Source organism: Colletotrichum costaricense (genome assembly GCF_030867565.1).
Source record: "Colletotrichum costaricense strain IMI 309622 chromosome Unknown Scaffold_6.1, whole genome shotgun sequence".
Lineage (NCBI taxonomy): Eukaryota > Fungi > Ascomycota > Sordariomycetes > Glomerellales > Glomerellaceae > Colletotrichum > Colletotrichum costaricense.
The window spans coordinates 2,916,755-2,940,948 of NW_026848235.1; the positions used below are offsets into that span (position 1 = coordinate 2,916,755).

The 24,194-nt window shown below is 51.3% G+C and overlaps 10 protein-coding genes across 10 annotated transcripts; 6 read left to right on the plus strand and 4 right to left on the minus strand.

Annotated features, from left to right (window-relative positions):
* Positions 1-192: 192 nt before the first annotated feature.
* Positions 193-1,126, minus strand: CCOS01_07181 (uncharacterized protein; the record flags this gene model as incomplete). The annotated part of the gene is made up of 2 exons (XM_060455348.1): positions 193-641; positions 733-1,126. 2 exons carry the CDS (start codon positions 1,124-1,126, stop codon positions 193-195), a joined length of 843 nt encoding a protein of 280 aa, XP_060315048.1.
* A 1,256-nt stretch (positions 1,127-2,382) lies between these two features.
* CCOS01_07182 (guanyl-specific ribonuclease N1) lies at positions 2,383-3,072 on the plus strand (the record flags this gene model as incomplete). The annotated part of the gene is made up of 2 exons (XM_060455349.1): positions 2,383-2,707; positions 2,843-3,072. The coding sequence occupies 2 exons, from the start codon at positions 2,383-2,385 to the stop codon at positions 3,070-3,072; spliced, it is 555 nt and encodes a 184-aa protein (XP_060315049.1).
* An 869-nt stretch (positions 3,073-3,941) lies between these two features.
* Positions 3,942-6,401, plus strand: CCOS01_07183 (heterokaryon incompatibility protein; the record flags this gene model as incomplete). The annotated part of the gene is made up of 3 exons (XM_060455350.1): positions 3,942-4,275; positions 4,345-5,061; positions 5,131-6,401. 3 exons carry the CDS (start codon positions 3,942-3,944, stop codon positions 6,399-6,401), a joined length of 2,322 nt encoding a protein of 773 aa, XP_060315050.1.
* Positions 6,402-6,926: 525 nt separating this feature from the next.
* On the minus strand, positions 6,927-7,339 carry CCOS01_07184 (uncharacterized protein; the record flags this gene model as incomplete). Its single annotated transcript, XM_060455351.1, has 2 exons — positions 6,927-7,002; positions 7,062-7,339. 2 exons carry the CDS (start codon positions 7,337-7,339, stop codon positions 6,927-6,929), a joined length of 354 nt encoding a protein of 117 aa, XP_060315051.1.
* Positions 7,340-10,110: 2,771 nt separating this feature from the next.
* Positions 10,111-11,692, plus strand: CCOS01_07185 (glycosyl hydrolase family 43 protein; the record flags this gene model as incomplete). The annotated part of the gene is made up of 5 exons (XM_060455352.1): positions 10,111-10,203; positions 10,257-10,300; positions 10,377-10,764; positions 10,820-10,984; positions 11,036-11,692. The coding sequence occupies 5 exons, from the start codon at positions 10,111-10,113 to the stop codon at positions 11,690-11,692; spliced, it is 1,347 nt and encodes a 448-aa protein (XP_060315052.1).
* A 256-nt stretch (positions 11,693-11,948) lies between these two features.
* CCOS01_07186 (uncharacterized protein) lies at positions 11,949-13,495 on the minus strand (the record flags this gene model as incomplete). The annotated part of the gene is made up of 3 exons (XM_060455353.1): positions 11,949-12,397; positions 12,448-13,307; positions 13,368-13,495. The coding sequence occupies 3 exons, from the start codon at positions 13,493-13,495 to the stop codon at positions 11,949-11,951; spliced, it is 1,437 nt and encodes a 478-aa protein (XP_060315053.1).
* Positions 13,496-14,550: 1,055 nt separating this feature from the next.
* Positions 14,551-16,155, plus strand: CCOS01_07187 (FAD binding domain-containing protein; the record flags this gene model as incomplete). The annotated part of the gene is made up of 1 exon (XM_060455354.1): positions 14,551-16,155. The coding sequence occupies one exon, from the start codon at positions 14,551-14,553 to the stop codon at positions 16,153-16,155; it is 1,605 nt and encodes a 534-aa protein (XP_060315054.1).
* A 343-nt stretch (positions 16,156-16,498) lies between these two features.
* On the plus strand, positions 16,499-17,894 carry CCOS01_07188 (aminotransferase class-III; the record flags this gene model as incomplete). Its single annotated transcript, XM_060455355.1, has 2 exons — positions 16,499-16,810; positions 16,872-17,894. 2 exons carry the CDS (start codon positions 16,499-16,501, stop codon positions 17,892-17,894), a joined length of 1,335 nt encoding a protein of 444 aa, XP_060315055.1.
* A 2,651-nt stretch (positions 17,895-20,545) lies between these two features.
* On the plus strand, positions 20,546-21,258 carry CCOS01_07189 (uncharacterized protein; the record flags this gene model as incomplete). Its single annotated transcript, XM_060455356.1, has 2 exons — positions 20,546-20,657; positions 20,756-21,258. 2 exons carry the CDS (start codon positions 20,546-20,548, stop codon positions 21,256-21,258), a joined length of 615 nt encoding a protein of 204 aa, XP_060315056.1.
* Positions 21,259-22,029: 771 nt separating this feature from the next.
* CCOS01_07190 (uncharacterized protein) lies at positions 22,030-23,689 on the minus strand (the record flags this gene model as incomplete). The annotated part of the gene is made up of 2 exons (XM_060455357.1): positions 22,030-22,179; positions 22,241-23,689. 2 exons carry the CDS (start codon positions 23,687-23,689, stop codon positions 22,030-22,032), a joined length of 1,599 nt encoding a protein of 532 aa, XP_060315057.1.
* Positions 23,690-24,194: the final 505 nt, after the last annotated feature.

Here is a 24,194-nt window from a genome sequence, read left to right on the forward strand (position 1 = left end):
AGCAGAGGAGCCAAGCGTTGTGTTCCAACTAGAATTATCGAAAAGGGGCTTGCAGTGTAAATCTGTGCATTCATCTCCATAGATGAGCAAGGGCTCTCATTACCAGAACATATATACCTATTTTCGTGTGTATCATTCTCTCCCCGGTTTCAGTCCATTTGTCTCCAAGACATGTTCATGATCCGTTCGCCCCTATTTAGTCTTCAGCTTTGCGGCAGCCTCCTTAGCGAGGGCGCGCACCTCCTCATCAGAAGCCGTCTGCGATATCGACGTAATGCTATCGGCCCAGACACCATACCTCGCCTCGTTCATTCCCTTCCACTCGCGATCCGCAAACTTGCTCCCCGGCTTGCCAGACTTGCCGTCAAAGTCGCGTCCCTTGAGACTCAAATCATGCAGCGCGTCCGGGGCGTACGACAGCCATTGGTAAGCCAGCCTAGTGGCAATAGAATTACGTTCTACACTCGCTGCAGCAAAGTCTTCCTCGAAGGCCTCACGCAGGGCCCAGAGGGCGTAGAGGGAGAAATCAAAGGGGTCTTGGGAGTTGGTAAGGTCGGCGCGGGCGGTGAGCTGGGCGGCGAAGGCGGAGAGGTTTGTCCAGCTTGACTTTTCTTCTGCTGATGCGGAGGCGTCGGAGGTGTCTAAGTGCGTTAGTGAGGGCTTTTCTCGTCTGACATAGCACAGTGGTATTCATATGGCACACCCGCTACTGCAAGTGGTGGATGTACTCACCAAAGTTCCACAGATCACGGGCAACCCATCCAAAGGTGGGGAGATCCTTCCAGACGACTTGGTTGTTCAATTTCAGGGGCTGACCATCCGAGGCTGTGACAGTGGTCTCGCGCAGGCGTTGCAGGAAATCGAGGAGCGGGGTTTGTTTCTCTGGAGGGGTCTGCTTCGCAACGGCAAAGATGGCGTTGTATGTGTCCCAGAGAAAATCTTCGATCTGAGATTCGGACTTCTTCGCCAAGTCCTTGAACTCGTCAACGGTGTTTTCGAGTGCCTGCTTGTCGGTTGCCCCTTCGGTCTTGAGGAACGAGCTGAGGGACTTGTAGGCGGGCAACGCAGCAATGGCGTCGTTCACGCCCGCCTTGGGCGCATCGGTTTTCGGCAATACGTTACTCATTTTGGGTATATGTGAGAAAGGATGAGGACGAGTAAAGAGAAATGGCTTTCTAGAGGTATTTGAACAAGAGGTGGAAGGGTTGCGATGTTGACAGGTTGACAGAAGGTGTGGCGGTGGTGGAGGTGCTAGTGTTGATAGCCGTTTTATGGCGATGTCACAACGGGAAGGTGGGAAGCCTGGACGAGGCCAATTTGGCCAATCTCGGCCCACGTGGAGGCAACGCAGCTTCACTGACGTCGTCAGCGGGGAGTCGCGCATACGGTACGTACTCACAGTCGTACCTGCCAGAGCCTGTGAGAACCTTAGGTAAGCGAGTAAACAAGGAAGGAAGCCCCGCTCTCGGCTGGTATGCACCGTGCACGGAGAAGAGAGGCAGGAGCCGGCCGGGCAGCCACAGAAGGCACGGTGGGCAAGGACAAGACGAGACGCGCAAGCCATGCAATCTTTCTCGATACCTTTAAATGCATGTGGCTATGTCTAAAAAGTGTTTGATAAAGCGTTCAAAGTGTAGCACGTCCAGCTGAATTGTGTGCATTTATTTCCATTGGACCTAACTGCATCTCGTCTCGGTTGATCGGCTCCTCCCGGCCTCCAGCCCAGGACCTGGCGCTGCGAAGAACCCAAAGCATCCAGCCAATCGCCCCCAAACAAGTGGAGACGGCGGCCTCTGGAAAACAGGCACGAGATTAAGCTTATGTTTTTTGTCAAGCTTTGATTGGTGCCAACTCTGATATCACGTGACTTTTCCCTTTCGTTCCAGCACCGTCTCTGGACCCGGCTCACCTGAAAACGCCGTGGAAACACCTAAAGAATCTAAAGACCAATAAAGTTTTGAGCTGTTTGGGAGCGTTTGGGAGTTGGGAAGGAACCGCCTAGCCTGGCCTGGCCCCGGAGCAGGAAGGGACGATGTGAGCTGAAATTGACTGGATTTAATTTGCATTTTCCACACTTGGCACACGGGAATCGGGTTCCTCGCGCCGGCCAAGTTTCTCGGCAGCTTTGTTGTCCTTTCTTCGCTCGCCTTATTCTTTCAGTCAACTCAATAAAGCATTCGCAACTTTTAATCGCGGGCAGGCCCATCATCTCCTTGATTATTGACTTGATTCACGCCACACCTTGTCCTCATCCATTTCTCGTCACGTCTCGAAAAGACGTTGTAGGCCCGCATAAACACCACATCACCCAGCGTCCTCGGACACATCGACATCAATCTCGTCTCACACACCATTCCAGTCCACCAAACGACGCCATCCAAAATGGTCTCCTTCAAATCCGCCCTCACCCTCGCCCTCTGCGCCGTCTCCGCCGCCGCGAGCCCCATCGCCAATCCCGAGCCCGAACAGGCCCTCGAGAAGCGCCAGGGCACAGCTGACGTCGGCACCGTCACCTGCGGCAGCAACAAGTACTCTAAGAGACAAATCCAGGACGCCACTGCAGAAGGCTGCCGTCTCTATGCCGCTAACCAGCAAATCGGCACCAGCCAGTACCCCCACCGCTTCAACAACCGCGAGAGCCTCGTCTTCGCCACATCGGGCCCCTACCAGGAGTTCCCCATCATAACTTCTGGAAACTACAGCGGACGTAAGTCGCATTTGGATCCCCTAACATCTCATCATTCCCCAGGAACCGGTTTCTTGGCATTTCAACTGCCACCTTCGCCGCTCTTGGCACGTCATCGAACATGAGAACACGCACTGACATTGCTGCATTATGCAGGGGCGCCCGGAGCCGACCGTGTGGTGTTCGACCCGGCGTACCGGGGCAGCTGTGTCTATGTCGGCGCCATGACCCACACCGGCGCTGCATCGCGCAACGGCTTCGTCTCCTGCAACCAGACGAGGTCGTCGTCATCGGCCAATGGCACATCTGCTGCGTCGAGCTACAAGGGGCCCGGCTCAATTGGGGCTATTGTCTCCATTCTCTCGCTTCTGGCACTCACTGCTTAATCGGACTCGGTACGCAACGCGAGAAAACAAACGCCGAGCGAGGGTAATGTGAGAGACGGGGACATGATGACGCCGCTGGCCGAGGAATAACGGATCGACCCAACTCTCGACGTATAGACTCTGGTCTGGCCCTCATCGGGTGCCGTCCCCGGATGAGAGAGAGTTCAGTAGGGGAAAACAACAGAAATGAGGCTGTCTGCGCCTGATGTTTATGGTATTTGAAAATCGCCTTTTCGAACATTACGGGTAAAAGGGGCTCGAGCTGGGGATTGAGTTCAGAGCTTAGCCGACCGCGGTATCTTGCCCGCCCAACTGAGTTGTTGCCGCACCAAAAGACAGGGGAACCCTCTTCATCGCAAGTTCGCAACACCATGCGAGAGCGAACTAGAGCTGGGAAACTTTCAACGAGTGTCCAGTCTCTTAGATCTGGTTTGTGACTCGACAGAGGGTGCTGCAGGAGGGATCTGCCTCTGGAGCTTTTGGGCTGGTGTTGAGGTAAACCAGTTAGGCCTCTACTCACTAATATGAGCCAAGCCAGTAATAATGAAACTTATCCGGACGCGTGTTGCACCCGGAACACAGTCACTTCAATTACACTCATCTCATCGTCAATTCTCACTTCAAGCCCTACTAATTTCATCTCTGGTTTGATCCGCGTACTCACTCACAGCATCCAGCATCCAATCATGACCCCTGTCTGCGTGCTGGTCAATGACCCCACCACTTTCAAGATGATGGCTGCCTGCTCATCTCAGCCCAAAATCTCACTCAAGCATCGGGACAGCTCATTCTCAATCTCAGCCTCATAGATTTACATCTGATGAAATGAGAGTCAGAAATGAGAGTCCACATTTCAATCTGCACCAACAATGATCATCTGTAAATTTTGCCGGACTACAGTCCTTGAGTCTGGGAAACTATGGGACTATCACCACCAAGACTCCGACTCATTCAAGGGCTCACTGCGATCTCAATGCGTCTTTTGCAAGAGACTGGCTGAAGGCCTCGGTGAGATCAATCCTTGGTTTGACCATGACCTCAAGACCAAATCCCTCTTTCGATGGAACATGCGGCAGGTCGCTCAGATCCGTGAGACAAAGAGCCATGTCTCTGTCACATTTCGACCGGTGCCAGGCCGCGCTTGTGGGGATGTGAAGAGCGATGATCTGCCAGAAGTCACATTTTATCTCTTCCCCGAAGAAGGTTGGTCGCTCTCATCGCAGATTCCACATTTGCATTCAGGAGTTCATGCACTTACTCACCCCCTCGTAGACTTGGGGGATATTCCCGAGCAGCACGAACTCGGAAACCGAACAGACTCGGATGCATCTAAAGCCCAGATGATAGACTGGATGCAAGAGTGCATCGCCAACCACCCAAAATGCATCCGAAGCCATAGCATCAAGTCCTTCACTCCAACCCGTGTTCTCGACGCCGGTCCACCAAATACCAATACCAACGACGCAACCCTACCTTCTCACATCCGCGTGATCGATACCACAAAAGAACCCATCACCGGCCCCTACATGACCCTATCCCACTGCTGGGGCACAGGATCCTTCATCCGCCTCACAGAAACGAATGTCGACGAGTACACCACTAACGGCATCCCCTGGGCAGAACTCGAGGCCAGCAACGCGAACTTTGCCGACGCGGTGCGCGTTGTTCGCACGCTGGGGATGAGGTATATCTGGATTGACTCGCTTTGTATCATCCAGGGACAGCAGCACGGCGAAGACTGGAACCATGAGGCGCCGCTTATGCATAAAGTCTACCGCAACTCATGGTGTAACCTCGCGGCGGCAGACTCAAAGGATCATACTCGTGGGTTATTTAGGGAGAGGGCGGCGGAAGTGGTGCCTGTAAGGTACGAGAGCCAGCAACCACCCGTGACGTTTGGGGATAGGGTGTGGAGGATTTTGCCTGCGGATTTATGGGACCGAGATCTCTTGGGGAGTCATCTGTACACTCGCGGCTGGGTATTTCAAGGTCAGTATCTCCATCTCCTATCTTCGCCCTCGTCATCATCTCCAGCCGGTATACTAACACGCTAAGCAGAACGCATGCTCTCCCCCCGCTTGCTTCAATTCACTTCAACCCAACTCTTCTGGGACTGCGCAACCCTCACCGCCACCGAATCCCTCCCCCAGGGCCTGCCACCACCCCTCGACACCAAATCCGCCACCGACAGACACTGGCGCGAACGCCTGCAATCCTCCGCCCTCTCTGTTCGACCCCTCGCCGGCACAGCCGAAGACTCACTCGAAGAGTTCTGGAAGAGCGCAGTGGCGGCCTACACGAGCTGCGACCTCACCTACGGCAAGGATAAACTCGCCGCGCTGTGGGGTATTGCGAAACTCCTGCGGGACGCGCTGGGCGAGGAGTACGCTGCAGGGTTGTGGGGGATTAATCTCGCTGAACAGCTTGCGTGGCGGGTCGTTGACTGTTCTACCGCGGGGAGGTACGGTGAGAAGGAGAAGGTCGTGGTTCCTGGGGGTCAGGCGGTTGGGAATCCGAGTTGGTCGTGGACTTCATTGAAGGGGGAGGTGGAGGTTGCGGGTAGGGTGCCGAGGTTGCCTAGATTTTACACTGCTTGTGATCATGGGGGTGGGAACGCGAGGTTTCAAATCAAGAAGCCGCTTTTTGGGAGGTTTGAGGGGGAGCATTCGACGGTGTGGCGGGAAGAGGTTGTGAATATGACGAGGAAGCTGAATCGGGCTTCGGAGAGGGTGTCCGAGAAGGCTAGGGTGAGTGGTGTTACTACGATTACTCCCATTGTTGAGGATATCGCGGAAGAAGAGGTTGGGAAGGACGGGACGCCGAAGGTGGCGACGCAGCCGGGAACGAAGAGGGGATTTGCTATGGATAAGCCCTCGGAGCTTCTATCTGCTTCCCTACGTATTCAGGCGCATTCGTGCCGGGGGACACTCGAGGCATCTGGGGCAGGCCACTGGACATTCACGTTCCCGGGACTGAACCAGAGCGACGCGCTCATCGAGGCCTATCCCGACATCCAGCCCACAGAGAACAGCATGTCTTACGAGATGCTCTTGCTCGCTGCGTCAAAGTTGCTGCAGAATAAATGGGGACATTGGTTCCTGGATGATGGATATGTCGAAGACGAGGATATTGCCGAAGTCAACTACTCCGGGACGGGGATTCTTGTGGAGAGGGTTGGGGAAGGACGGTATAAGCGGATTGGCGCTGTTGTGTTTCGGCAGGTGAAGAGAAAGAGTTGGGCTTGTTTGCGGCAGGCTTGTGGGAGTGGTGGGATGATGTTGGAGGATGAGCTCCAGGCTAAGGATGGTGAGAAGATTTGGCTTGAATAGGAACCTGCCAACCTGGGTCTATATCCACCGAGGGTCTTTTGGAATCAACGATGACAACCTTTGAAGCTGCAAGTACATTGCGATCATCGATGGGCGCTTGAGTTGAGTAGAGGGTGACTTTCATCGGCCGTGAGATGTGATGCAGTGACATTGGATGGATGGTTGGTAGAACAGCGCTTGGGCAACCGCCTCTGTATGCCAAAGCAATAACCGTTGCCAACTCGGTGGGCTAGAAACGGTCTACGGGCATCAGATACTAAACTAGCTCCTTGACTACTTACACATAGTTTTACCAGGTAGACGATACTTCAAATTTGGTTGGAGACAATTTGACAAATACTGCAGTTTACCTCAATTTGAGCTATTGTACAACCTCTGTCATATCGTCATCACATACGTGCGGCTTTAATGGTCTTCTTTGCTGTAACACGAAGCCAAATTCCAACGCTATCAAAACGCTGTGAAGAACGCTCACAAAAAACATCAGGAAATCAATAACCAATGCTACCAACTCCCCCTTGTTCCTCAGTTGGGCTTGGTAGGAGCAGGTCCAGGACCAACACCCGCACAACCAGTGTAGCCTGCCACGGCCTTGGAGGTGCTGCAAAAACATTAGTCAAAGCCCTCGTGGAACTGGTCCAAGCCGTTCTGTGAACTTACCAATCCATGATACAACCCTTATCCTTGCCGCCCTTGCCTTTGTCGCCCTTGTCTCCGAGGCCCTGGTCTGCTCTTCTCAGCAGGGACCTTTTGGCGGCTCCGCAGGCGTCTATACACTTGACGTGGTCCGCGGCGGTTTGTACCTCGCAGGAAGCAATAGCACCTCCCTCCTTCTTGCCTCCTTTGTCCTTACCGCCGTCGGCTTGTAGGTAGGCTGGCGCTGGTGCGGCGACGACGAGTGTGGCGGCGAGGAGGGTGAATACTGTTGAGAAACGCATGTTGAAAGTTGTGTGAGACTGTTAGAGTCTTGCTGTGGAAGGCGCTTTGAGCTTGGCTAAGTTGATAGGTTTGGCTCGACTCTGAGATATTGAATAGTCTGTAATCGTGAGTGGTTGGCTTGATTGCGCGTGCTGATTCGGAATTGAAGCTGTGGTTTGAGTAGTGTCTTCTGGGTTTTGTTTGTTGTGAATGTGGTAGACAGTATTTGATGCTGATCAACGCTCAAGCTGTGGAGGGGAGTTTACACTCGTTTTATAAAGATTCTGGTAATGATGAAAGCCCCTTTCTGACTTCTCCTTGGTTCTGCGAATGCGATCCCGTCATACCATGTCACGATGGACATTACCTCAGAGTTCAATCAACACCCAACGGCCCACATGCACCTCGAAGCCTATTTTGATCAGTCCCTGGAACGCCAGTGGATGACGTCCATTCATGCTCTCGCATTAAGCATCCGCTTTAGGCCGTGGGGCACGGATTTAGACTTTAAAGGGCCCGTTGGCCGTTGTAAATTTAGTAGGAGAGCAGGGATGGTCTGTACGGTCTTTACCCATACAACATCGGACGACCAAACAATCCGAATACGCAAAGGGAGCAGCCGCAAGGCGCCAAGGCCAGGAAATCGACGGTGACTTAGTGGTGGCCTTGGGCGAGTTTGGCATAAGTGACGCGTCTGTGTGTCTTACTTCGGATGAGATGCCGAATGATTGACATGTAAACCAGGATGAGATTGTCAAAAATATGGTAATGATATCAGGGTTCCACCTCGCTGGGAAAGAACCTCGGAGGATTTTACGAGGCCCGGAGCAACATGTGAAGGCTGTCGTCTTGAACTTTCAATTGCACCATCTAGATTTTCAGTCGAAAGTTCCCCGTCTCTGGAAGATTCAAGCATCATCAAGTCAGGAGATCACGTTCGATCGGGGTTTTGATTGGTGGCCTAGGGCTATCTCACCCCTGGCAAGATACTAGAGGACCTTATTTACATCGGCTGGTCTAGAGCTTCATCGTATCGAATGTGATGGAACCTCGTCATCGTCGATCAACGTTTCCGGGTACCTGGGAGAGTCGTCATAGCCCAGCGAGCGACTGTTCGGATGGCCAGCTCAGTCTAAAACCCCTAGTACCTGCATGCCGAGGAAGATCAAGATTGAGAAGCCACTTCGCCGGCCTGTTGCAGCCTCACTCTGACTGGACTCTGAGATCGGTAATCCTCTGGTTGTTTTGAATCATCGGACACTTACAGACGAGCTTTCATCGCACGCTTCTCGTTCAGTCCTTGTGACCCCCTTCCCGTTCATGCAAGCACAAACTCATGTTATCCGGTTGCCCCAAGATTCGATATTTTTTTGACTGCGAGCACGAGAGGTCGGGACATATCCCCACTCCTGGTGAGGAGTGACTTCTGTGATGGAATGATGCGTTTCTACCCTCGAAGTCGGCACTCATGTTCACGCCGATCGAAGTAGACGGAATAAGTTGGATTATCTTGCGAGTCAATCGCATGATATCCAATGATAGCGAGTCCTAATGGTTGCTTTGAACTGAATGGAACTCACATGCTCATTTCGACTTCAAAGGACGTAGCGTGCCGTAAGTTATGCTTCAAGTGCTCACTGGCCTGGCCGCCTGGATCTTGTGTTCCAAGAATACGCTTTTTGGTTTTATACGTTTCTCTCTTCAATTCTCCATCTCTCTCACTATCATTTAGCATCTTTATGGAATCTCAAGGACCTCAAGTCGATGTTGTAATAAGTCGAAGCGAAGTTATCTACCGACGATGATTACAACTTATGCTGAACCTCAGTGGGGCCTGTGACTGAAGTATGCACGTTGTGATGGTCAATTGTTCGAAGCTGCCAGATTGTAAGGTTGCATAGAAGATCCCCTGATCTAATAGCTAATTGCAGCTTGTTGAAGTCGTTTTGAGCCTTGCAGTCAGCCAAAGGCGATCATGTTGATTAGAGGCTGTGAGAGGTTAACAGGTGATGGGGCTTGAGTTACGGCTTCGGTTTCAGAGACATTTCCTAACATTGAGTCGACGGAGAACCCCGTTACCATCTCAACGACTTCAATCAACCTGCATTGGGCAAGTTGAACACTATTGTAGACGATGCATCTCGTGGGGCAAGAAAAGATGCACAGCCAGTGGTTCCCCAGCCTCCAGCCATTCAGCCATTCAGCCATAAGAAGCTGAGTTTACTTGGCATTCGACTATTGAAATATCAATACAATGAACTGCATCACGCGGACTGGTCGCGGCGTTCCCCTCAACCGATGCCCGTGGTCTTGGCCCTGTCGATCACCGCGTTGAGCAATCGCTTGAACCTGATGATCAGCAGGTTTTCCCGCCTTGGATGCGGGGTCACTGTGGAGGTTCCCATCGACAATCACCGTTACAGTGTGATGAAGAAGCTGGGGAAAGACGCTATGCTCGGCTCCGAGATCCCCACAGTGGTCGTTTGATTGGAAGACTAACCGAATTCAACCTGTCGAATGTGACGCTGTATAACCTGGAGATTCTGCTCATTCGCTTCATACTGACCCGAACCAGTGTTTCTATATGCGCAACAACCAGAGAAATTCCCAATGGCTGGGCAACTACGTAATCTGTTCTGACATGTAAGTTGCCAAGACATTGGCATTGGACCTTGAGCGTGTATACAAACATCGTGAATGCCGCGCAACTTTGGCACGATGCTCGAACTTCAAGTTCGCATCTCGAGTCTTCATACTCCAGCAAGTAGCTTCATTGAGACTCAGAGTCGCGATGCGTGCCTCACCACTTGCTTTGGCCGCCGCCCTCACCGTGGGCGGCGTAAACGCTGCCCTGAGTATTGTTCCAGGGGCAACATGGACCGCCGTGAGTGGACCCCAGTCGCTCGAAGAAGCTTATTCTGACTCGCCTAACCACAGACGAATACTGGAGAGCATGTCCAAGCTCATGGCGCAGGTATCATGTAAGTTGAACGCAGCCCTCACGCTTGTTGAAATATGGCAATGCTTTGAGAGTATGAGACAGCTAACATGGAGCAGTGAGGAAAATGGTGTTTACTACATGATTGGCGAGGAAAAGACAGACGGTGCTGCGTTCCAAGCAGTCAACTGCTACTCTTCCACGAACTTGATTGAGTGGAGCTTCCAGGGGCGCCTCTTGACTCGAACCGAGGAAGCCGGTGACCTGGGTCCCAACCGCATCATTGAGCGACCTAAGGTCACCAAGAACGATGCCACTGGAAAATACGTTCTCCACCTCCACATCGACTCTTCCGACTACAAGGATGCCAAAGTCGGTGTTGCGACGGGCGATAGCGTCTGTGGCCAGTATGAGTATATCCGCAGCTTCCGCCCCTTCGATTTCCAGAGTCGCGATATTGGCATTTTCAAGGACGATGATGGAAGCGCCTACTTGTTGAGCGAGGACGTAAGTCTTAAGTCTGTCTTTTACTGCTAGAAGAGTTGGTCTAACCATCAGACAGCGGGAGTATGGTACTCGCATCATCAAACTCACAGATGACTACCTCGATGTTGCTGAAGTGACATTTGGCTGGCAGTACTTCGCCGAGTCACCCGCGCTTGTCAAGCGCGATGGCACGTACTTCATCTTCGGCTCTCACCTTACGGGATGGAACCCCAACGACAACGTAAGACTCCCTTCACTAAGGTTTGAGTGAAACTTGCTGACATCTTCGCAGGTCTACAGCTACGCTACGTCTCTTTCCGGACCTTGGTCTAACTGGACGGAGTTTGCACCCGTCGGCTCAAAGACTTACAACAGCCAAGTCAGCTTCGTCCTCCCCCTTGGCACCGACAAGGCCATCTACATGGGTGACAGATGGCACTCGACCAACTTGGCAGCGAGCACCTACATCTGGCTGCCTCTTCAATTTGACGGTACTACCGTGACTCTCAACTGGCATGATTCCTGGAACCTCGACACTGCTGCAGGCACCTGGTCCGAGAGTACAATCACATCCGAGATCGAGGGCGAGACTGCCGCGCTTTCGAACGGTGCTCGCATCGTCGACTGTTCGCAGTGCAGTGGCTCTTCGGCCGCAGGGTATCTGGGCGGCGACGAAGATGGAACTGCTACCTTCAACTTCACCGTGGCTACAGCTGATCGGGTCACCCTCGTCGTCAACCACAAGAACGGCGATACCGCCTCTCGACATGCTGCAGTATCTGTCAATGGAGAAGAGCAGGCAGTTGCTTTCCTTTCGACTTCTCATCTCTCTACTACTGGGAGCAGCGCCATTCACGTCAACCTAAAGGAGGGAGAAAATACAGTCACGTTCTCGAGGTCTGAGGGATGGGGTCCGGATGTTGACCAGCTGATAGTGCCTAGCATATAGAGAAATCAAGGTAGTAAACTCTCACTTGCGCTGGATTATAGATACCTCGGGGGTCATTACAAATTGTAGGATTACCGTGATGTTTGGCTCCAGTAAGGTAGAGGAAGCTAACTTTGATTGGAATATCTCCAGATTAAAAACGTTTCTCAGAGCCCCCGACAAAATTACTGAAATCACAGGTGCGATGCTGTAGCCAGGCGAACAATCGAGCTGGGCCTGGTGAAAACATCTAGGTGTCTGATTGCCCTTATCTACCTTAGTCTTCCAAAGTGGGCGCAGGTTCCTCGTCCGCTGGTACATTCTTCCCCTTCCCCCGGTTTAGTCCCCCGTTGACTCGCGCCGAAACTACTTCGAACAGCTCGAAGCCCTGTTTGCTTTTGTCGAAGTCTGCATTGAGATAACATTCTATCATGCTTAGGAGAGTGCATGGATGCTTTTCCCTTTGTTTATATCTGGTACGCCATTCTGGAGAACGGAAACTCCTGACAATTTTCTCCGTGTCTTCGATGGAGTATCCTTGGTAAGGCTTGACTGGCTTGGGGTCGAGTAGCTCGTATCTATCCATTTCTTTAGTCAGGGCTCCAAAGAGAACGCTGCTACATGTAAAGTCGCAACCAGCTGTATCGCATCGGAACGCATCAAGGAGATTGCGAAGCACTCCGAAGATGAACTCGACCGCGTCTTGTCTGCGCCAGTCCACCAAATCTTTGCAATAATTAGCGAGCGAGCAAGTGAAGCACAGATAGAACACTTACCAACGACTATCGAGGGAATAGGAAGTTCCATGGTTTGTATAGGGTCAGCACTTTGCAGCACGGCCAATTCTGTCATGTCTTTGAAGATGGCGTCTTCTCTAAAAACGTGCGATATGAGAAGCCAGAGAACCGAATCTCGACAGTAATGACTTGCGAGATCTTCTCTCAAAGGCTCGATCCACAAAGAATAGAAAACCTCGATGACTTCATGACAATCATAGTAGTCCACAAGGACCGCCAGCTTCGCCAACATCTCGAGATCTACCTGACGGGGCACACTTCTCGTCTTTCCGTGGATGATTTGCATCAGAATCAGGAGCGCTTCGGGATCCCAATCTGTTGCCTCCATGTGATAACAGCCATCAATGACCCTGACCGAAGCTTCAATCCACGGGCCAGAGAGCTTAGTCGAGAAGTACCGGGATGCTAGAGCGAGGTGTCTCGACGATACAAGATATCTCACCTCTAGCTCTTCGGGTGTCTCTGGCTTCGTTTCTTCATATGTCTCCGGCTCTGGGTGTAGCCTTCCATATGCCTCTGGATCTGGCTCTGGCTCGAGATATGCCTCCTGCTCTGGTTCTGGCTCAATATATGCCTCCTGCTCTGGTACTGGCTCGGGATATACCTCCGGTTCTGGTATCAGCTCTTCGTATGGCTTTGCTGCTTCGACGGTTTCAGCATCATCGAAGTTGAATAAGATTGTCTTCTTTTTCTTCTTTTTCTTTCTTATGCCTAAATCCCAAGGATCAAGGGCATAATCTTCCGCTGGGGCTTCCTCCATTGGTGGTTCTGGAACTGATTCGGGTGCAGGAATTTCGTCGTAATTGGGAGAAGAACCGCAGATGTCTTGTGCTACAGGGCTGCTTGTATGTCAGCATCATCCGAGCAGAAGGACGAAATCGACATAGCATTATGCTTACGGTTCCGTCGCCCTCTTTCTTGAGGATGACAGGTCAGCGTCCCATACAGCAAACGAAGCCCCGGGATTGCGAAGCAGAATGACGACGTCCCCATGAGGGTCGATCCGATGGAAATTCGCCTCAGACATACTGAGATGATGTAGGACTGAACTAGAAACGGTTGAGTCTGAACAATTTCCGACATCCTTCGGACGGGGAAAACCTCTCTTCTTGTAGCTCGCTTTTGCCGTTGTTGGCTCGTCTGTTGGGCAAGGCAACTTGCAAGTGTGTGTGGAGTAGATTGACGGCCTCCGGCAGTAGCTGAACAAATCAGAAACTGAGCGGCAACAGCTTGCAGCATCGACAGCCAACAGACCAATCCAGACTTCAGCTGTCATCTCATTGCTTCTAGCTGGAGGCCAGATGGACTGATGATGCATTGTTATTGACCTAGATGCAGCGACTTGCATGTCCAACGAACGTTGCCTGCCGTAATCGCCCTGGCTTGGCGTGAATATTGGTGCCCAAAGCCATTGAGATTCTGATTCTGATTACCCCGCCCCCCCCAAGGTTGTTCTATTTAGTTTCACATAAGACGGGACTGATGATGGACTTTGGTGAATGAATAGATTATTGATCTGTAACCGAATGTTCTACTTTGCGTCCTTATCTTCCGCTATTGTTGATTGAAGAGGCTGGTCTCAAGCACGCCTACGATTGAGCAGAAAAGTCTGTTAAAACTTCCCATCCGGATTTTAGAAGTGCTGCAAGTGTTCCAACTGGCAACCACCTTTTGTTACTTGCCTAAGTTATGGATGGGACTCTTGGAGAGAGTATCAACTCATTCAGACACGACAAAACTTTAGCAAGCGAATCAAAACTACTGTTAAAAAATGGAAATACGGAGTCCAGTAAGATTGAATAGATCAAATGACTGTTGGAGTTTTCACCAGATGAATGTACTAGGGCCGTTTCAAAACCGCGCTGCTGCTGTCCGAGTGTTCACAGTAAGCCAAATTGAGAGCCTTAGTTGAAAGCCACAGACTGAGACCTGCGTCATCCATAACGTCATCACGGTCTGAGCAATGAATCCAGGTAAGCTGTTTTCATTCTATAGAACCTGTCTTGCATTCAACGTACATCGTAATGGTGCGTGACATGCACTGATTGATCTCATTGCTCATCTGAACCCGAGTACTTCAGTATGTCAGAAGTCGACGTCCTCATCGTTGGGGCAGGTCCTACAGGCCTAACGTTAGCCATTGAGTTAGCCGCGAGAAACGTCAGTTTCCGGATCGTGGAATCGAGGGTGGAGGTATCGGATAAATCAAGAGCGCTCGTGGTGCAGCCTCGGACACAGGAGTTACTCTATCGCTTTGGAGACGTCCAGGAACTCATTTCACGGGCACGGCAACCGACCGGCATAGCGACGTGGATCAACCAGAAACCCGTCCTTGACATCACCTTCGGCAGCTCCGATGGAATTGCGCGCGAGTACGGAACAGACTTTCCTCGCCCCTTGTTGGCGTCACAAGCTGAGACGGAGCGCTTCTTGAGCAAACGCCTGGAGGAGGTTTCCGAGGTCTTCCCTGAACGTGGAATTACGGCACAATCAATTACCCAGGATGAGACCGGAGTTTCGGTGGCACTCAAGAAGGGATCGCAAGTCGGACGTCTCCGTTGCAAATATGTCGTCGGCGCAGACGGATCAAACAGCACCGTTCGGGAAGCTGGCAAAAGGTTTCAGTTCAAGGGCGCAGAGTATCCGCAGGAGTTCCTCCTATGCGACTGTCGCGTCAAGTGGAAGCAACCTCAAGCAGGCAAAGCGATGTTCATGCTGGGTCAGGGCTCACTTATTGTCATCCCGCTTGATGACGATGTTATTCGTCTCGCCGGGAGCAGCTGGCTGGGAAAGACGGAAAGAGACCCGACACTCCAGGACTTCCAAGACCAGCTCAACAAGATGGCACCAGGCCAAGGAGAGCTCTTCGATCCGATATGGCTCAGCAAATTTCACTTGTCCAACCGTGGCGTCAACAGTTATCGGGATGGACGTCTGTTCTTGGCAGGTGATTCAGCTCACGTTCATAGCCCCGCTGGCGGCCAGGGCATGAATACTGGCATACAGGATTCGATCAACCTAGGCTGGAAACTAGCGGAAGTCCTGAAATGCAGAAGGAACCCCGAATTTCTCGATACGTATAACAACGAGAGGTCACCAGTCGGAAAGACAGTTCTCGCTAGGACCGACCGCATATTTACGGTCATGACATCGCAGAACTTTGTTGCCACCTTCCTTCGCAACTACCTCGGGCCGATTGTCCAACCTTTCATATTCAAAGACTCTGATCGCTGGAAGATGGCTTACAGATTCTCATCCCAACTCCACATCCGCTATAGAAAGAGCGACATTGTGGCTACTGGCAGCGGCTTCATCGGTCCAGTGCGCGGAGGGGATAGAGCGCCAAACGGTACCTTGATAGGCCCGGACGGGCAGGGGAAGCTGCATGATATCTTTCGTTCTTTGGACTATCAACTCCTTTTATTTACTGGCTTGGGTGAGAACTTCGCATCCGAGAAGGAGCTGAACGCTTCTGCACCTGAATGCGGACCTGTTGATATCCACATCATCTCCAGTCAAGAAGATGTGGGATATTTTGACGAAAACGGGAGCTTGCATAAGTTGTATGGGTTTGACAACCCCGGATACGTCTACGTTCGTCCGGACACTTATGTGGAACACATTGGGCTACTTGATAGAATTGGCGAGCTTGAAACATGGATGAAGAATAGGCAGGCTGATGTTTAGGCTTGCCAGCCTGAGATGCACACTGTCGCAGTTTCCGCTTCAATACATGTAATAATCATTGAGAGTCTAACAGTAGCCACCTTCCTCGGAAAACTGGACAAAATTGAGAGGCTTGTGCTCAAGAACAGGCGGGACTGTTAAAATGCTCCGCGGGAAAGATATCGCCCTCGGGCAAGTTGAGATGCCCCTCAGCCCCGCTACCCGCGGTAAACTCACACATGTTGTTATCATCCCAGATAAATACCCACGGTCCTACAAGATCTAGACGCAAATGTGGTGAACCATTGTCGGTGGTCTCTTTCCATTCTAACGAGCATTGTTATCCATCTATCAATCATTTATCATGGCTACCGAGAGCACAACCGCCTTCTGGGCGAAGACCGACAAGTATCTGATGTCAACGGGCGTCCCTTACTCTCCCGTTATCATCACGAAAGCTAAGGGCACGAAGCTATACGATGCTGAAGGTCGCCAAATCTTGGACTTCACGTCTGGTCAAATGAGCTCTCTGCTGGGCCACTCACATCCGGAAATCGTGGAGGTCGTTCAGAAATATGTCGCTGAGCTCGACCACCTGCTCAGTAACATGATCACTCAACCAGTTGCTGATCTCGCCGAGAGATTGGGCAAGCTGCTGCCCTTTCCCTTGGAAAAGGTAATGCCCCTATCATGGTTCTCAGTTTGTTTGGATCATATTGACTAAGATCCGCCTAAAGTCCTTCTTCCTCAACACTGGTTCAGAAACAACAGAAGCCGCCATCAAGATGGCAAAGCTCCACACCGGCAAATTCGAAATCGTCGCCATGTCCGCAAGTTATCACGGCCTCACATCAGGTTCCGGTTCCGCAACATATTCCGCCGGCCGAAAGAACGGCGGTCCTGCAATGCCGGGCCAGCTCGCATTCCCCGCACCTTACGCCTACCGTTCCATCTTCCGCACTGCCGACGGCGCCTACGACTGGGAGAAGGAGATGGACTTCGGTTGGTCTATGATTGATAGGCAGAGCGTCGGCTCTCTGGCTGCATTCATTATGGAGCCCATCCTCTCCACCGGCGGCATCCTTGACCTGCCCAAGGGCTACCTCAAGCGTCTAGGCGAGGAGTGCAAGAAGCGTGGCATGTTGCTTATTCTCGACGAGGCGCAGACAGGTGTAGGCCGTACTGGCCAAATGTTCGCGTTTGAGCACGACAATACCGTCCCGGACATTCTTTGCCTGTCCAAGACTCTGGGATGCGGCCTACCTCTGGCATCTGTCAGTACGACAGCCGCGGTCGCGCAAGGGTGCAAAGACGCCGGCTTCCTCTGGCTGACGACGCATCTCAACGACCCCCTTACAGCAGCAGTTGGCAATAAGGTCCTCGAGATTGTGGAGCGAGACAACATTTGCCAGCGCGCTACTGATCGCGGAGAACAGCTTCGGGCTGGTCTCTTGAAGCTTCAAGAGAAGTACTGGTGCATCGGCGATGTCCGCGGACGCGGCCTGCTTCAGGGTATCGAGATCATTTCTGATGCTAAGACGAAGGCACCTGGATCAGATCTTGGTCAGGCCGTGTCCGATAGGGCGATGTTCTTGGGACTGTCGTGTAACGTTGTTAATCTGCCGGGTATGGGCGGTGTTTTCCGGCTGGCACCTCCTGTGACTGTGGACGCGGATGAGATCGAGGAAGGTTTGAGGATATTGGATGAAGCTTTCGGCTATGTTTTGGACCAACGAGAGAAGACGATCCCCGTAGTATGAGAAATTAAAAGCCGTTGAAAAGAACGGATTCTCATATGTTGCATTGGCATCCGGCATTTCGTCTCGGTTCTTGACATGATGACATGACCGCGATCCATCAAGTCTGGAAGAAGAACTATATATTCGCCTTGGTAAAAGCCAATCCTGAGTTCTTCAAGTGAGTTGAACTTAGTACTCATCAGCCTTTGTGTACCTCAGCTAATTCAAGACCCAACCGGCTGGCTTACTGTAGGCGGCCTGGGTTGTCCCGGGTGCATGAGGTCTTCGGCTGCCGTGCCGGGATACATCTGACCTGGACCCGCAGGGCCTGGAACCCTAAATCACGATTCATGGCTGCTACTGCCTCCTTCATCGTCAACAACATCCAGCGGCGGACATAGCTCAGTTGGGAGAGCGTCAGACTGAAGTCAACTTCAATCACTTAATCTGAAGGTCGTGTGTTCAATCCACACTGGCCGCAAGGAATAACTTTTGCTCGGTGGTATGGTGTTGGGTCCGCTATGCATTGCTTTTTGAACTGACCAGCGCTCAAGGCAGTCCATAGGAGAGGGCCCATGTCAGCTGGCGGCTGAGCACGGCTCAATTTTGCCCTGAACTTGATTGGACTCAGAGAAAGCTAAAATTGCATCTGTACCTACCGCTAGCGCCATCATTTGCCAGGCTTCAATTTCATGTCCTGTTCAAGTAATGATAACTCGGCGACGAAGAAATTGTTCTCGCTTCAATTATTGCAGCCTCGAAGCTCTTAGCTTTCAGTGAGTTTCGTAATTGAAGTAGATAAAGTTAGTACCTATTGACATTGGGCACGCCAAGGCAATGCTCCAATGAACAAAAGATGACGCTGAGTCCGTGAACCGGCGAGTTTCTGTGCTACAGCACTTATTAGAGGCAAATCTCGAAATGAGGTTGCGGAACTGCTCTTTTTTCGGTCCGGTGTTTGTGTCACGGTCGTGCCAATCCCACATTATGCGCACTTGTAATTGAGGTTCAAGGACTTTCACAGTGCATGCATAGATGATTTCGATTAAACCCTGTGCTGCCAGGATTGATCCTAAGGTGAGAAAGCCTGCCGAGTACTCAGGGCGGACAACTTCATAGCCCTTGCCTCAACTGGCACGAAATCGAACCTCAGATGGCGGCTTGATGAGTTTCCATCTGTTAGTAAGACGATTTTGAGTGAATAGAAATTGAAAAGCAGAATGCGATACTTTGGGCCCTGCTATTACATCAATAGATCACGTTACTCCATCGTCTTGACTGCACCATTGGGACCAAATCCTTTCCCCTTTTTGATAGCTCCACTGGGAGCTTCTCACACAACCGGGACTTCAATTCAGATCACCGGGGGTGACATAGAATGAAACAGACTCGTGTTTTTGGGGTGGATTTGAGCCCGCAGCCAAAGGGGCTAGTTACCAAAGTTTCGATGGCTTAGCAGCTAGCTCACGGTTCGACCACGTTCGTAGACATTTGATGTCGAGCTTTCAACAGAAGTTCCGTGCTCGTGTAGGTTTTTTGAATACTCGTATACGAAATCAATTGCGGAAATTTTCGATTGTCCCTCAGACCAGTAATCTCAATGATCAGGTGGCAGGGGTAGAGCGAGGATGAACGGAAGCACAAAGATACGATTCCTTCGGACTCGTATCCCAAGTTAAGACACCCAACGTGAGGTTCGGCACTCTGATGCGCTCGCAACAAGATCCCATTTATGCGGGATTAGTCAGCAGTCCCTTGCAGCTTAGAACCCTACTTTACTATATGAGCTCCAAAGTAGCTACGACTAGCGATACACGTCAAGCCGACATTATTGGCTTCTGTCTTTGTGTACCATGTTTGATCATTCGGTGACGCAGTTTTTGCTGGTCCTTGTTGTATTATTCTAAGGCATCTATACTTCTTATGAACAATGCATGCGCGAGCTGACCGCTTACTAAGTCTCAATATTGTAGAGGAGTCAGGAGACCTCTGGTACTTCACGTGTGCAGCATTTCGGCGGTTCTCGTAACAGGCCCGAATGACGAATCCGCTAACTTACATGTAGCCAACCTAAATCTACTGGTTGCTAGTACTTTGAAGGTTAGTGCTCCTAGGTCCTTCGGCTTCTATGAAACCTTTTACGCCTGTAGGTGATTTCTCAACCGTCGTTTCTTTACCGCTGGATTGATTCACTTCGAAGCATGCTCTCATGACAAGCTTTCTATCACCCTTCAGCTAGCTTCTATCGAAGGCTTATTTGAGTGTTCTCATCGCGAAGCTTTTCGACATTGGACGTGGTGGTGGTGTCAACTGAACTTTGAGGGGGAACGAGCCAGCATGGAGACATTGCGCCTCTGACAGCGGAGAGATCGGATGAGCTGAGCGGTTCTTGATGGGGCTGTTCAGCTGATTTCACGGAATATTCAGCGTCCAAGTCACTAACGGGGTGCCCGGGATAGTGTCAACTCAATGAGATGAAGATAGCTTCACGGCTGAAGGTAATGGATGCCTCTGACCTCAGTGCAAAGCTTGACAGCAACTGAGCTCGCTTTGGAATTATAAAAAGATGGCCAACTTCCTATGGATGACTTTAGCTATCAAGCTCATCACACATTCTTTTCAGCTCCCTCTTCCACAACCAAAAACCTATCAACGAGCGCTCAGTCTTAAAAATGGCACCCATTATGAAGTTCTTCTATGCTAGTCTTCTCGCAGCTAGCACCCTTACCTCCGCTGCATTCGCCAGCCCTATTGACAACACTGGTGTCGCTATCGAGGCCCGAGGTGAGATACTCTTCCGAGTCATTCTCCACAAATAGTGTCTTCTGATTCCAGGAAAGATATGTCAAGGAATCAAAGCTAATCTCGAGACCTTTTTACAGATGTTAACTTCCTGGCCGAGGGTGTCGAAGCCCCAGTCAGCGTTGAGGTCACCAACAGCGTCGCCGTCCGTAGCGTCGATGGGATTGAGGCATCACTCGAGAAGCGCGTCTTCACTTCTCCCCACGTTCGCAAGGCCTTCAAAGTTGTTGCCGGCAACATGATCTCTGCCGCCTCCTGGGCCTTCAACTTCTGGGTTGAGGAAGACTACACGGGCAAGTCCACGGTCTGGTACAGCGGAGTCACCGGCGGAGGTGTTTCGACCCCCAAGATTGGCGTTGAGGGCGCAACTTTCATCTCCAAGACTGGCACCGAGCTCGACTTGAAAGTTCCGTTCATTGTGAAGGGCTTCTACGCTGGAAAAGAGCTCATCGTCCACTTTGTCGTTCGCATTCTCAGCGATGCTGGAGAAACATCAGTTCAGTACTTCTATGACCGTCCCACGGCTACTATCGCCGGTCAGAACGCCCCCGTCACCAGCTGGGACTTTGTCAACACCAAGTAGGCCCCACCCGTAATTCAAGTTCTGGGAAGCTCTGGGAGAGGCAAATATGCAAGTCAGGTTCAACGAAATATCTTTTCCCTTGTACTTTACATGTAACCATTGTCGAGGGCACAATCTTGGCATAGTAAGATCCACCAGTACTTCTGTACTAAGTCGCATGCATCAGGTCTCTGTACAATGAAACAACCATGAACTTTGGATTTCAGACCCCGAACAACCCCTTGAAGACCGTTCATCTAAATGCATGCATATATCAGCTATCTAGTGTTTCCTTTATTGACTCTTCCCTACCAGTCTTACCAGCTAAACTCAGCTTCAAAGTCGACCATCCTTCCCAGCAGATGTCAATTTACCAAAATTTCCTTTCCCAGATGAATAAGCTGACCATTCCCGAGCCTTACAGCCTATAGCACTCGTTGAACTTCTACCATCTCGATCAAAGGCGAGGGGCTGTTCTAATTGTTGGACCCCGTCGTCTGGGTTCCAAACCCGGGTGTAACTTCTCCGTCTTGTGCATTCTTCTCCAATGACCCCTGACTATGTCTGGCCGGATGTGCTCGTACTCGCATCCAGGATATAGGCATGCTACTTTCGGGACGTTCTCTTGATGGCATCCTTTATCGTGCTTCCTAAGCCCAGAGAGCGTCGCGAAGGTTTTAGTGCAGGTTGGAACTTGGCATCTATGCACCTGTCTCGAAAGGGCCTGGCTATATCCAGTTTCCGATCTATCAGTTACGCAGCCTCAAACTGCGGACAAATGGGACTAGAACCTTACCTTTCATGCGTCTCCGACCTCGCCCGCCCTTGCCTTATCTCCTCGTGCGATTGGTTGGGGGCATTCGTGCTTGAGAGACGGACGCTGGAGAAATCGTGGATCCACTGACGAAACCTCTCATTCTCACGGCCGGCCTCATTGACCTCCTATATGTATATGTCAGAATTGTATCTGGGGAAAACTTCCAATAGCAAGAGCAGATCTTACCCGAGAGACGGTGACCAAATATTCCTGCACATCTTCAACAGTCCCCAGGCTCCCTAGGACAACGAACTCCTTGGCCACTGACAACCAAGCCAAACAAACCTCGTCTCCTGTGCCGGACTTCTTCATCGGATCAAGCATCTCTTTGCGTAGTCTCCTTTCGACTTTTGATCTCTCACTGGCGTACGCGGAGCCTCGCCTGGCACCGTGCACGGTCTTGCCACAGCCTGACAGTCGATAGAAGAAGTCTCCGATATCTTGAGAGAATGCTAGTACAGCTGAGATCATGGAAGTGTATTGCATGTTGCAATCCACGTAGTTGCTCTCTCTGGTGATATTTGGAAAGGCGGTGTTGAGCCCTTCTATGTCAATATCGGGGCCGAGGTCAGCGCCGTGTTCAGCAGATGCCCATGACGTGGGCATGGGGGGTCCGTTGATGGCCGAGAAAGTTTCCAGAGGAACGTCATCCGGTGAGAAATTGGTAGAAAAGTATCCAACCTCTCTTGGGTCGACACCAGATGGCTCAGGAGCTGAGGGAGCGCCATAGGGGCCTGATGCGAGTATCTCTTCGAACCCGCTAAAAGCTTCGAAAAAGTATGAAGTTTCCTGAAAGTGATAGGCTTCGTCCATAGTATCCGTGGTGTCTGGCGACCCAAAGTACGGCTGGTTAGAACCACTGTGGCCATTCTCCGCATCGGCTGTCGTTGTTCTTGGATGATCTGAAGGCCACATTTCCAGCGCTACGGATACGAAAGCCTCCCGATTGTTGATATTCGGGATGCAATGTCCCCATCGCTGAAGATCGGAAAGGGGATTGGTCACAACGATCCGGTCTCGTTGCAACAAGATTTCCGAGATCACATAGGAAAATGAGGCGAAAGCAATGATCTCGGCAAGAGTGTCAGGGATAATTAAATCCAGAGCATCTCGGTGTGCCAGAATGCCCATCTTGCCTAATCCTCTGGAGTTGCCGTAAATCCCTGGAAGCTTCTGGACGATTTCGGAGGATGATTTAGAAGCTATCGCTCCAAGTCTTTCGTACTGGGCCTTCAATCCTTTCTGTAAGCTTTGGAGGTCCGTCCATGCCTGTCGAATATTCTCGGTTGAGCGTTGTGGATGTTGAACTTGGCCTGTCGAAGCGGAAGCCGTGAATTGGCCTGCGAATTGGTGGCCAATATCATTAAGAATAGAATTCTCTCTGAGTGGTTGTTCTGATTGCGGATTGGTATCGGCAGTGTCCAGGCTATCCCGCCGCTTGTCGAGGTATGCAAGGCCTGCAAAAATTCCATCAATGTCAGCTTGAGCTCGTTGTCTTCTCTCGCTGGTATCAAGGGGTTCCACGCTAATAGTGATGGGTCCGTCTTTGTCGCCAAAGAAGCGGCTCAATCTTTCGCGGCGTAAGCGCGGGGCTTCGGGGGTCGCTGCCAGGATGTTGTGTCGATCCGCCTCCATTTTTAGTATCCTCGAAGTCAAGACCCGGTGCCTCGAAGTTGTCTTTCGTGTTGCCTGAACAAAGCAGTGGCTAAACAGTGTATTGGTCGCGGACAAACCTGTTGCCTTATCTCGTTCATAAGTAGGCGATCAAGAAAGAACATGGCCTCTTCAATTATGTTGGCAAGGAAGGCGGGCTTGGTTGATTGTTCCTCCACAGGCAGCATTTCGACGGAGGAACTCTTCACGGCTTGGTTGGGCATCAGGTTTGTTGGTCCTCGTTGGTCCGGTTCCCTTTGGTCCTGGTTGGTCCGGTTCCCTTTGGTCCTCGTTAGTCCCCTATGGACCTGTTTGGACCTGTTTGGACCTCGGGGATCTGGAAAAACGCTAGACTGCTTCAGTGATACTGCAGGCTCAGCCTCTGAGTGCATCAATCAATATGCTCATTGGGCGCATCCGCCCCAAGTAGGTGAATGCGCCCGGCTAAGGTAGGTGTGTTTAAGCATCACGTGCTTTGTATTGGACT